The sequence below is a fragment of the Neodiprion virginianus genome, chromosome 6 (assembly GCF_021901495.1).
Source record: "Neodiprion virginianus isolate iyNeoVirg1 chromosome 6, iyNeoVirg1.1, whole genome shotgun sequence".
Classification (NCBI taxonomy): Eukaryota; Metazoa; Arthropoda; class Insecta; order Hymenoptera; family Diprionidae; genus Neodiprion; species Neodiprion virginianus.
Window position 1 is genome coordinate 23,166,056 of NC_060882.1, and position 13,320 is coordinate 23,179,375.

A 13,320-nucleotide genomic window follows, 5' to 3' on the forward strand; every position below is an offset into this window, starting at 1 on the left:
TAGTAAAGTTTTGAACGACATTATACAACGGTATTCACTCTTCTGCCATTTATAATCTATTCTTGGACCTTCCAAAGTTTCCAAATCTGCTTCAGGCGTTGATTTAGCATATTTTTCTCAATGCTATTAAATTTTCCCAAAACAGATGAATACACAACTGTAGTTAATGTATTTTTGATAGTTTTTTTTTTCAGACAGAGAACTTGAAATTACGGTTAACGAATGCGTCGTGCGTGGATCGAAAGCTTAAATTTTTGAAAACCATTACAGCCTTGTTCGAAAAGCTTGAATTAAAATGAAGCTTACTTGGATTTCGATTCGGGTTTCTCGCACATTTTTATGTATGGAAATAAAAATGCTTTTTTCGAGAGCAAAGTTTCATTAATTCGTAAAAAGCAGTGAGTGGAGCACAGTTCTCGACTAATTAGAATTTAAGGATGAGAAAAAAAAACATTAAAATAACTAACTTATTTTCGGAACGAAGACCAGGGAAAGAGAGCTTGCATACGCCACAGCGATCCATGGACCAAAACGTATCACCGACGCGATGGTGATTGGCAGGGCAGGTAATTGGTGGACGTTGTGAAACGGACGGACGGGGACGTTGACGGCGAGGAACGAAAAGAAGAAACGGAAAGAATTTTTTAGGGCTTTTCTGTAGCGTTGCGTTGCTTCTCCGACTCTCGTCACTGTCCCAAATACGAGAATAGTGCGGCTGCAACGTGTTCCCCGTTTGTAATTCGGTTTTGAAAATGGAGAGCTCGCATTGAGCCGTGGATTATGTATCTGTAATTGTGAAACGAAATTTATCCAGTCAAAAGCTCTCGGAAATTCTACCAGCACCGGTGAAATTGAACAGAGCATTCCGTGCTTCGCGATATCATTGAAAAAAAAAACAGAGTACATATTCGCGGAGAATTGAAACCTGGTGGAAATACCTCGTTCAAATTGTTTCGCTGCACGTAAAATTGGCTTAAAAATTTTCAAAACTATATATTAAATGCAACGATTAAAATTCTGTTCCATCTGTGTTGCACGAAAAATGTATGCCCTGCGTAGATTAAATTCAATTGGGATTTCGAACGGATAACGAAATGAGTTCCATTCGTTAAAAGATGGCGGTAAGTTCGGGAGGCTGACAATGCCACGCCGGATCTTATCCTTATACGTACAAGGGCAGATTCACCGATAACGCGGATTACGTTCGTCTTTTGTTCGTTCGTTGGTACAAGTTCAGGAGACAGTCGCTCGACATCGCGTAATTGATGTTTCCCGCTTGACGGAAGATATGAAAACGCGGAGGACGGAGACACGACGACGGAAACAATCGGAGAAACGGAAACCGCGAATAAACTGTTCGCGTTTCACTAATTATTCTACACTCGACTCGAAGGGCGTGTAATCAACGGCAGAGCGGGATAATTTGAAAATTAGCGAATACAAGAATTATACGTTTGGAAATCGGGATTGCAGTGCAAAAATTAATACTGCACATTGATCGAATTATGTTGAATCGACGCAAGTGGCGATTGAAATTCTCATCTTCCTATCGCATATTTTACCGCGGAGTGGTTGTATTTGCGCCAAAGCATGAGAGAAAATGAACAGTCAATGCCCGCTAATCCTCGTTATTCGGTTCCCTTCCGCGTATTATATTACGCCAATTTGAATACAGTTGCTTTTCCGTTGAACCGCGTCCGAGGAAAATACGCGCATACGAGGGGACGGGCATATTACGTATCAGAATCGTTTAAAAGCGAGACACGCAACGCAGTGACTCGGCTTATTGTATAAGTAAGGGGTGGGCGACACCCCGGGCGAAGCGATGGGAAACACTAAAGACTTCGGGAGGTTCCGAGGGAGCGTTCGAGCCGCTTGGGGATAGGTATGGCACTTGGTCGCGCGCCAGCCAACATCTTGGAAGTCCGAAATAGAACTCTGGCTTTGAGGTCGCGAAAAAGAAGAAGGAACTGGAAAAAAAAACGGAAGGAGAAACGGGCCGGAGAGAGAGTTCGCTGCGCCTCGGGAGACAAAAGATAGCAATAGCGTCGACATAACCGCGCTTTCATCTGCTACGCCTGCTATTCTCGTAAAGTGTTCCGTGTGCGTGCAAGGGAGAAAGAGAGAGTTTGAGGGGGCGGAAAGGAGGGGAAAAAAAATGAAACGACGGAAGAGAGAGAGAGAGAGAGAGAGAGAGCGAGAGAGAGATTGTGTGTGACTGCAGGCGTTGCCACCGTCGTCTTTTCTCTTCCCAGTCTCTTTTCCATTCCACTGGTTCCTTTTCCTTACCGACTCTGTATATTCTCACTTATACAGCTACTACTACTGCCATCCGACCAGCTGAGGGGGTGGGAAATTCTCTTAAGATAGTATACCGCTTCTCTCGTTCCGATATTACCCACTGTTACCCGGCGCTGCACCCTTTCGCATTTCCTTTTCACCTTTCATCAAATTCGCTTCTTGCGATCTTGCACATTTTTCATAATGTTTCAGGTATGTCGGATTCCAAGGTTTTTCTGAGTTAACGACGAAGCAGGTTCTTGTTTTTTAGCGTGAATCAAATTATCGATTAGGTTGCGTATTTTTCAGTTGGAATATCATCAGAGTATCTACAGATAGAAAAAAAAAAATTAATTCAAAGCATTCGTATACTTAGATATCAGTTTTCTCGTTTATCTCGAAAGTATGCTTTTTTACTCGAATTTATCATCCCATCCCTGAAGTAGGTCAAAGAATCAAGTTCAGCCGTACCGATGTTCAAATACAATTAATGTACAAAAGCGGAAAATTCTGCGTTAAAAATACGACGAGAAAAAAAAACGGCACTCATGCGGGTTTCTGCGATCACCGAGGTAGAAAAACAATAGCGATTAGGGTGGGGTTATAGGGGAAAGCAGCTATGAGGGTTCGACCAGGTCGGTGTTTGATTTTCATCCTTCTCGTCCTGTCGGATATTCCCTTTCGAATTTATGGGGACACTTGGAATATCAGGGCCTCTTTTTGTTTTATGCAACCATTAACCCCGAACGAATCTTTCACCTCTGGCCGCGAACTTTGAGTCGGCAAATTGTTGCCCCCCGAAGATATTTTCCTTCCCAGGTTAAGCGTGGGCAAAGAAACGACAGTAATAACACGTTTGTTATGAGAAAGACGTCTGCTTTCACTCAAACCGTCTGCGAACGAGGCTTGAGATGAAGTGACGATTAGGCACCTCTGTCTTACTTTCAGACGACGATGACTAAGAGTTTGCAAGATCGTCAGAGGTTGGGAAAACAAAAGGTGATTACAAAAGCCTCGGTGTAATCACTTTCGGCCTGCACCTTCTCTTGCCACCTTATTCTGCCTTACGATATTAGAAAGCCAAGTAAATCCAGTTCAGCTCTTCCTCATTTGCTTTCATCGTGTCTAGAACCGAAGTAAGGGGACTGGAAAACATGAAGATTGAAATCGAATATCGCGTGGGTGCGAAGAAGAATATTTTCATAATTTATCCGCTTGCGCTATTTTTTTTTTTTTTAATCTTTGTTAAATTTTTTCTTCTTGTCACTATGCATACTTATCTACATATTTGTACACGTGGTTTACGCGCACCTAGGAATATAGTGGAATGTATAAACTAAGAATAGTACATACGTGCAGTGCAATCTATAAAATATGTAGACTCGCCTGCCACGCCCGCATGCCTCGGTGTAACGGCTATTTGTTACTATAACAAACGGAAAACGTTATGGATCCATAAATACACAAATATGTGCTTGTCGTATAATACCCACCTACCTAGCTACCTGCTATACCTATACTCACTTGCGCATACGTGCAACGAGCGTGATGTGGATTTTCAATAGAGAAAACTTGCTGTTCTTGACACGGAGAAATGTAGCCAACGTGTTCCGAGTAATGTTATGCGAAGCGTAACTTGAAGGAGAATTTTTTACATTTTTACAGATCTTGATGTGTCTGGCGTTTTGAACGCGATATGCGTGCGTCGATCGATGTGTATATTAGTCAGTCAGCGATCTGAATAACGCTGGATGATCTTTGTCGTTGGATTTTCGGTTAAAGGATGCAGTGATGTAGAGGATGTAGGAGGAGAGAAGAGAAGAGGTTAACAAAATAAAATACAGAGTGAAATGAAAATTGACAGGCGCTTATGGCTTGTTAATATAATTGATCAGATATAACTCGTAACGTACAATCCGCTCAACGTCGATATGTATAGGTATAATTGGTTGGCGCAATTTTCATCACTTTTATCTTCTTTTTATTTTCGCCCTTTTCCAATTTTTTGTTTTCCTCTTCTTTTTTGTTTCGCATCCCTCTGAACTGCAGATCGATCGTTAATTTCATAATCCAAGCTTCGCCTATATTGTCATCTTGTCAGCCTGTGACAGTTGCGACAGAAAATTCATTCGCTCATTCGTTCGATCGAAAACGATGAAGAATGTTTCACCTGAAAATGAAAAATCGCCTCGTTTGTAAACGGCTGGTACGTGCCAACGTGGAGGGTTTCGATACTGTAGGCTCTCCATGCTCGGATGCACACACAACACGTCAATAAATATACCAACACATTTCGCACTGTCGAAGAAAAAAGAAATATGGGAAAGTACGCGTATGTATCGTAGAATTGAAGCGCGGAGGACGGGCGGCTGCATTTGTCGCAACTAATTGCTAGCGAACAGTCACCCCCAATTAGCGGATATCTGATTCAAGAGATCCGCTGCGCTAGCTGTACCTACACCTAGCGTTCGTACGTGAAATATCACGCAAAGCGTACGTATTTCTTCGACATTTTTCACAAAGCTCCATCCGCGCTTTATGTAAAAACAACACCCGCACGGCGTAGCGGCTTAAAAGCAGCACGTATCTGCTTACGCCGGTACAACGAACGTTATCCCGCAATTAAGCCGTAGCTGCGTATATTACGCGCTAAATGCACCGTGCTTACCGTGCTTACCGTGCTTGCCCCGTACAATGCTTGTTATTTCATATTTGCCAGCAGCTTGAGGCGCCTCACCCGCGAGTGAGTCCGCAGTGGATTCCCTCGCAGGTTGTTGAAAGCCCTTTACTAGATTTTTCATTTATACATTGGTACTTTTACAGGTCTCGTGGATCAGGATCAGGGATCTCCATATTCTGACTTCCGCCGACGTGGCTTTCAGCTCGGACGCTCGATTCGCCCCTCAACACACACCGGGAAGCGATGCCTGGACCCTCAGGATCGACAACGCCCGGCGTTCGGATTCGGGGAGATACGAATGCCAGGTGAACACGGAGCCCAAGATGATGTACGCGGTTCAGCTCGCCGTCAGGGGTGGGTTACTATTTTTCGCTGTCGCAACTACGGTCACGCCGTTTGTCGGATGACGTTATTCATTGATGCGATTATTATTCGTCTGCTTCAGATCCCGACAAACCGGAGGGACACGACGAGCCGTCTTCTCAGCAGACTCGCATAAGTAAGTACGAGAAGAAACTACCGAAAGCTCAAACCATATGGACTTCGTTAGATTATTGAAAATTATCCTGTAGACGGTTAACCCTTCTGTGACACATTTACCTCTGGTCGCGATTTTGACACACGGGGTCAATTTGACCCGGATGTTGCTTCATCCATCTGTCATGAATATTGACCCTTTGGTCGGATTTTAGTTTAAAAATTCAGGAATATACCTTAAACATTCCTTAATATGTCTACAAAATTGAAATACGGAAAGTATAGAATTGAATTGTTTTAAAAAGGAAAGCGAGCATTGAATGAAAAATTTGTCCGTGGCGTCAACGAAGGTTTAAGAACCCTGCTGATCTTGGAGTGCATGGAAAATGAATGACAATTGATCCATTTCTACCGTATCATTATTATTTATATGTCTTCTGTACATTAAAACGGTAATTTAATATTCTGCAGCAAAGAGTTGTTGCTTTTCCATGGTTCACCTTGCGCGATCTTATTTATCATATATACGCATAAAAGCATACCTACCCTTGTTTCTCAAATAAGAGATTAATTTCTAAATGATTTCTCAACCCTCTCCTCGGTGAAATTCGTCGATTTCGAAGGGTCTGCGTGTGTAGGAATTTGGGTAGAGCTACTCGAACGGCTTACAGTGGAACGATGAAATTGTAGCTTCGGTTTGTTTTTCACCCCAAAATGTAACGAACGAATTGAAAGAAGGTGAGGAAAATAGTAAAAATCACCTCAGCATTCTACACCTCTGCTAACTTCAATCAATGTTTCAATTCTATTTTGATAATGCCGGAAATTAATTGGATTATTCGCGTTTTTACTGCTCGCATAAAGTTGCCAATGTAAGTCAATCTTGTGTTTCTCCTTCGATTTTGTTTTTCTCTTTTTTATGAGCGACCCGAGTTTTATCCGCGTCGCTGTGGAGTATTTTCCGACCCTTCCGAACCATCCGCGTCACCTTCTCTTTCTATGCGACGGGAAAAACACGTTTCACTGATCTAAAGCTCTCCGAGCGAGGCATCCTCGCTTCGGGATTTCCGGAGTTCAATTTCCTAAGGGATCTATACGTTCTTCGTCCGACCTTAATTCCAAATTACCGGTGCAGGCGGTTATCTTTTTATCTTATTGTTTCATACTTGTACAGCTTTTGCGCCCGTATATAACCATTGAAAGTTTACAGCGTGAACTTCGTACAAAAATGTTTCAACTTTTTCAAAAGCAATTTTCCCGCAACTACGGTTTATCCGATTTTTATTTCGTTCATTCTCGTAGGAAATTACGGATGTCAATTCCGCCGATTTCGGTACTCGGTAAATAATGATAGTAAATTTATACTTTTCCGTTCCTTCTATATTCTACTCGTTGCTTTATTCTTATTCAGGTACAATTTGCGATCAAGTTCTGTAGGTTTTGCGTGTAACACTCTACCCCAAGTGACATGAAACGAAGAAAGTGTGTACGGTGAATGAAACCGTGCTCGAATAATTTCGACTAAAATGATCGCGATTCTACATTTTGGTATTTTCCTTTCTCTCGGATTTATCTCTTTATGTATCTTGCCGAACTAATGTGAAAGCTGCACAGTGATTCTGCTAACCTCGTTTTACTTATACGTATAAAGATTCAATTCAAAGCTTTCTCCATTAAAATGCCAGTCACATTATTTCCGGGTGGGCGTCAGAGATCCCCTGCAGCAGCAGCAGCAGCAGCTCGGTACTGGTGCTCCTGCTTTTGCCGTTATAATACCATGCTGCTGGTACTGTGCTGCAGGTGCGCGAAAGCTCGGTATAATATTTCTCCAAGATGCGTTAGCCGGCTACTACCTATATGGATTAACTCGAGTCTAATAGGATCATCCTTGATCTCGATAGAGTTTCGTGTCAGCTTAAAGGCGTAGAAAATGGAAAGAGAAAGGGAAGAGAGACGGAAATATAGAGTTAGAAGTAGTTCTTTTGTGGAAATTGATTTTCGACTCCACCTTGCGGCCAAGGACCACTTTGAATTATGTATACCTTAAAGGTGCTGATCTACACATACATCGTTGAACAAGGAATTTCTCGAGGTTAAAAAATCGTCGAGAAACCTTCTTTCTCTTTATACATCGTTATTCAGGGTGGTTGCGATATTTTATTGAACTTTACTGCCTTCCAATCTCACGGTTATGTCTGCATCCACCTCATATTACAAAGGTGAACTCGTTCGCTAAAAAAATTCATTTTCCGTCGTCATATTGCCGGGTGTTTTTTATAATTCACGTTACCTTACCTTATGCTTGAACGTACTTGAAAATGAAATAAGAACGAAGAAAACCATCGATAAAGTTAACTTTTATACAAATTTCAGGGATCAATTTCAAACCCGCAGATGGATACCTGCTACAAAATATAATTGCATGAGTGACTTTGAACTGATAAATTGGTGTTACATAAGAAATAAATTTAATTGTCCACTTTGCCGTGAATGAATGACGAATGATCGATGAGAGGATCAACGGTACCGGTTTCAACTTACAATTATCGTCAAATCTTCGGCCGTGTCACTTGTGGTAATAATATTTGTTAAAAACATGACCTTCAGGTTACGAGAGTACGGCACCTCTGGCGGCCATAATGGGCCCCAGGGAGCAGAGGGTGTCTTCCGGGTCAACTATCACCCTTAGGTGCGTCGTCACGTCGCCCTACCAGACGAGGCCCGTCAGAGGCGTGCAATGGCTTCGGGACAACAAACTTCTAACATTCCAGGTGAGTGATCACAACGTACGCCGCCTATTAATACGCTCTTCGGTAATCGGCGATTCCTCTCGTTTGCCCGATCCTGAACCCCCCCGACTTGTCGATTTTCAATTGCTGCACGACGAATTACGTTAGCTTTTCGAGGTCCAACGGAGGCTTCGGCCTTATTTTAATTTCACCCTAACTCCGAACTTAATTCATACTGTCTCGGCTTGTAGAATGCGAATTACTTTCGTTTTAAGAATGGGGTACAAAAATTTAAGAAAGTTTTTTCTTACCCTCGTTTGTTTTTGTCCAATTTAATTTTCCGTGTCGCAAGACAGCAGCATGGAGAACCGAAGGATGTGGTAGGAAAAAAAACGCGTAATTCAGAAAAGTAACGAATTCCGCATTCACCTCGCGTTTTATTGATGGTTTCGTTAGGCTTAAGCGATTGTTTCGAAAACCTCGATTAACCTCACGAATGCTTATATATTCGCCTATAGGTATACATTGTCCTACTTTTGGCCGGAAATTGGAATATTCTCGTCAGCAACCTTAAAGCCGTGCATAAATTTACTCGGATGAATGTCTAAGGTTTGGGGGTGAGATCGATGTATGATACATAATTCCATCGTGCAATAATTGAAAAGTTTCGCGGTGGGTGTAAAGAAGCGCCAAACACGCGGTTGGTTCGAATCTTATCCTGCCTATACTGCGGTTAAAAGTTGTAGCCGTCAATGCATGTCCCTCGGGAGTGGAAGTTAAGATGCAGATACAGATAGTCCTGGAAGTTTTCCTCGCGAAATATATTTGTATTTTTATTTTTGCAAAATTAAACGGCTAAGATTTGCATGGCGTAGTGGCGGGTGTCGCAAACCGAGTTGTGCCAATAGCACGATTTCAAAAAATGTTCCTCCTTCTCGAGACGATGAAATAGCTTTCAAGCGGATCTCGTGGCTTTTCGTCTTGTTATCTAGCCTACACATGCGTTGCTACACGTAGGAATCCACATATTTCATTGCATACACACGCAAACACATACTTATCCCAAACCTCGAAGAAGAGCGACGTCTTATATATTCTGTCAAAATCAGACGACGCGAAGCTTTTCACGTCACGTACATCGTTTACACTATGCGTTTACCTATGATACAACTTGCATTATGTTATATCACGTATATATGTATGTTATGAAATTCGGCGAGGCGCTCTTCGAATTTGAAAGTATATTTTTACGGGAGGAGAAACTTGACGAGAAAATTACTATATTTACGTGATTTATTGCAAAAATGCCAACGGAATTGTTATTTCTCTTGCATTATGCCTGATGTAATTCGACTTGCGGCAGAGAGATAATTTGGATGAGGTAGAACCGAATGAGTTGGTGTTTTGAGGTTGATGCGAGTAATATGCCGGCAATTGGAGGTTTTTTCGATAAGTTGTATTTTCATTTCGCAGGCTGCCAGGGGCGGCATCATAGTGGAGACGGAAAAGGGGGCGGCTCAGACGGTTTCGGAGTTAACCTTGGCCGGCGTGACCCCAGCCGATGGGGCCAGATATTCTTGTCGACCGACGGAAGGTCGTGCGGATACGATTCTCCTCGTCGTGGACGAAGGTGAGCTCTTTCCCATTGGCCTTCCCGCATGCGGATCCCAGATTCGGCAAATCTCGGGGGCATCTTTTTCCCCAGCTCTCGTCCCCGATTAGATGGTATTGAACGAGGCCAGGCGTCGGCAAAGAGTAAAATAAAATAATAAATACGCGTGGTGGGGGGAGGGGGGGGGGGGGAGACAAAAACAGGAAGAGAGAAAGAAAACGGGGAAACAGAGAAAGATAATGAAGAAACGTGCGATGAAAAATTGAGGATCATATCGCAGTAAGACGCGGAAGAGAATTGAACGAGACGTAATATCGGGATGTATTAAGTATAGATATGATCTATACGGTTTTTTTTTCTCGATTCTAGCCATTCACCGTATACGCGACAATTCAGGTAAATGGATTGCTGGCGGTAGAAATGTCGGATCGGGTTTCTACCACTTCTTGGCCAATTCACTTAACGCATTTAGAATTCACAATTTACAACCCATACAAAATTACAGTCACAAATCTTCTGCGAGTACCGATTTACTACTCACGCTTTCCGTGCGACTGCTGCAGACTTTTACTCCCCGGAACGGTGAAAATGCATTCTCTCTCACGCCCTTTCTCCCTCTCTCTCTCTCTCTCTCTCTCTCTCTCTCTCTCTCACGACAGCTTCTGCAAGTAGTGCAGAAACAGTCGTTATAATATTATAAATTCTAGAGGGAATTAAATAATAATAAAATGCAGCTACCGACGAGTGACGAGAATATTTAATAGATTTGACGCCTGGCGGTATTATACTTTGCAGGGTGGAAAAAATTGCCTGTATTATAATTCGGTGCTCACGTATTTTATTATTACTACTCTTTCTTCCGCGACTGCAATCCAATCTAAGTTACGTTGGCAACGAAACAGCAGCGTTACGTTTATACGATTCCCGTGATTCAAGGGTCGGTGTGTCCTTCGAAGCTTTAACACGTATAATATTCTCCGTACCTGTAACTTTACGAATCTGAATTGACTCTGGCAAGTGCGGCGGAGTTGCTTGTCGGTTGGTCTCTAAGTTTATGCGCTTGATGTGTATAAGTGCCTTATGCTATTGTATCGAAGCGTCGACCATGAATTCTCCAAGCGTTGAAACTCGGGGTAACGTTACCTACCTCGTAGCCACTCAGTCGGTCTTTGATTAACGACTCAAATCGAACGTAAACTTTATGCAATATATATAACCTGTACGTACACTGTACAACGAAGCAGCGAACGTTGGAGAGTCGAGCGATGTTTGCCCTTTCTGCTGACACCTTTGATACACTCAGCTAGAAAGTTACTTTTCGAGTTAATTAACTCGGTAACGGTGACAGAGAATTACATAACTCGAACGGAGAATAAAAACGAAACGGAAAGATAGAAATTGAAACGAAGATGGGTTGCAGGAGAGAATCGCGAAAACTTTGATCTGCGTAACAAGTTCGAGTGCTGGAAAAAAAAGAATCGTAGCATCTTTACTCCAACGAAGAATTGAACTCATTGATTTATAATCGTGAAGACGCACATTTTTTCGTGCATGGAAAAGCGCCCCGATTACAAGATAAATAACTGTAATGATTCGACTGGGCGAAGGTTTATTAAGGGCAAACTACGCGTCTACTATTTCGAAAACTATATATACTCGGATGGGGGTGGGGGGTGAACAAGAATGGCTTAAGTACTCAGTGGTGGTCCGCATAACGGAGACGTTTTTGTCGAGCACGGGGGTTTGAGGCTGTCTGAGCTAATTCTTATGCGATCGTAAATAACGTTGGCGCATATATCAAAACTTACAACGACTTCCAACCCACGACCAAGTCCCAGACCTGTCCTTTCCCCGCCCCGGTCCATATCCTCGCCCTTTTTCCCCTCGTACCTCATACCCTTTGGCGTAACTCGAATCGCCGACCCAAACCACACACCCTTACTGCACATTTACTTTCAGTCTGCACCAATTCCTCCTAATCCAACTTCGATTTTTCGCACTGCACGATCGCAGAATTTTTACTTTAGCATTGAACACGTGAAGTTCAACACAAAACAAGTTGTTTCTTTACAAATTTTTATCTATACCTACGTGAAAGTTTGATTTTGTTTCAACGAAACTAAATTTGATTATGCTTACGAAGTGGAGCGTTTTTATTGTCAACGAGCTGTAACATATTTTTTTTCACATACTTTCAGGATACTTGACGAAAGGTTTCGTCTTCGAGAATCTCGATCGTTAAAAAATTTCTGTAGAACAAATACGAAGTTCGAATATGTACATTTCTAAAAGTGTTCCAAGCAACGAATAGGAATTCCTTAGCTCCTATGGGAATCCAACGAGTTCATTAATTTTTCTGACGTTCGATCGATTTCCGCTGGTTACTTTCGTCGATAAATATAACTCGAATGTCATCGAACTTCGAATGAGATTGTTCTCAGCGAAGACATTCGGAATGAACAACGATTACGTCAATGGAGAAGGCGACCCTATAGGAGGGATGAAATTCCGGAGGGTTCGATGAAGCCAAAAACTCGACGAAGCACCGTCAATAAAACTATTACATATAATTAATTACAGAGGTTGAGAAGTATAGGAGAGTTGGAAACTGCGGTGGTAAATAATAATCGGGGCTGACGCGACGCTGGAATGCGACGCCGAATGAATAGAATCGTTCGAAAAGTTTTCGAGGTTTCGTCGAAATATCGAGTTCAATTGCGATTCGTACGACCAAACCGTAACGCGCGAGATGAATTAATTAGTAATTAGTCTCGTTTGAAATTCATTCAACCGATTAGGTATGTATATAATAATTTTTAAAGTATTTTTCTCTTCAACAAAACCGAATACCTAATAACCAGCTTTAAATTTTACGAGGATAATTCATTCGTTCTTCTCCCCAACTTTCGCGAATCACTATGCAATTTATGTAATTCACCGGGGTGCAAATATGCTCTGCGAGTACCTACTCGCGAAGTGATTCTGTCGAAACGAGTAGGTATGATTCGCTGTTGAACTAACGCGGACGTTAACGCTAACGACTATCCGGGCGCATCTCGCGATCAAATCGGTCCGTCGAGAGTCGTAGATACCCATGCAACTCCGCCATCCCCTTCCAACCCCGAGAAAAGAGACGCTTCGTCCAGGTTAGCACCGGCATGCCTGCGTACCGTGACCGTCCCCTCACCCACGGTCAGTGACTTGCGAACTTTTTCTCAGTCTCTAAATCACCCAACGCGCACTGTACGCGCTGCAAAGTACATAGGTATGTACGTACATGCACCTACGTATCGAATGTGCGGGAAGTTGGTAGGGGGTATATATATACACGTATACGTGTATACGTGAAGGTGGGTGGGGGGAGGACATACCGATGCGATGAAATAGTTTTATTAACACCAAATCGAGGGAACTTGAACAAATAATCGTATGATTTGTGGCTAATATATACCGAGCTCTGACCCGCGGCCTGGCACCGGGTACAAATCGACGGTGGAATATATATATATATGGGAAATATTTCGAGGGGTCGCAATGCAGCA

At 42.6% G+C, this 13,320-nt stretch overlaps 1 protein-coding gene across 15 annotated transcripts in view; it reads left to right on the top strand.

The window, feature by feature from the left end:
* The window catches only part of LOC124307949 (uncharacterized), a 194,043-nt gene that overhangs the window by 82,652 nt on the left and 98,071 nt on the right, over positions 1–13,320 (top strand). For 11 of the 15 annotated variants that reach the window (XM_046770180.1, XM_046770189.1, XM_046770181.1 and 8 more), the window contains 4 exons: positions 5,104–5,314; positions 5,406–5,459; positions 8,036–8,208; positions 9,640–9,796. In XM_046770180.1, the coding sequence (XP_046626136.1) occupies positions 5,104–5,314; positions 5,406–5,459; positions 8,036–8,208; positions 9,640–9,796 (595 nt within the window). The remainder of the gene's footprint in view (positions 1–5,103; positions 5,315–5,405; positions 5,460–8,035; positions 8,209–9,639; positions 9,797–13,320) is intronic. The other 4 variants (XM_046770193.1, XM_046770192.1, XM_046770194.1 and 1 more) reach the window with 2 other exon arrangements.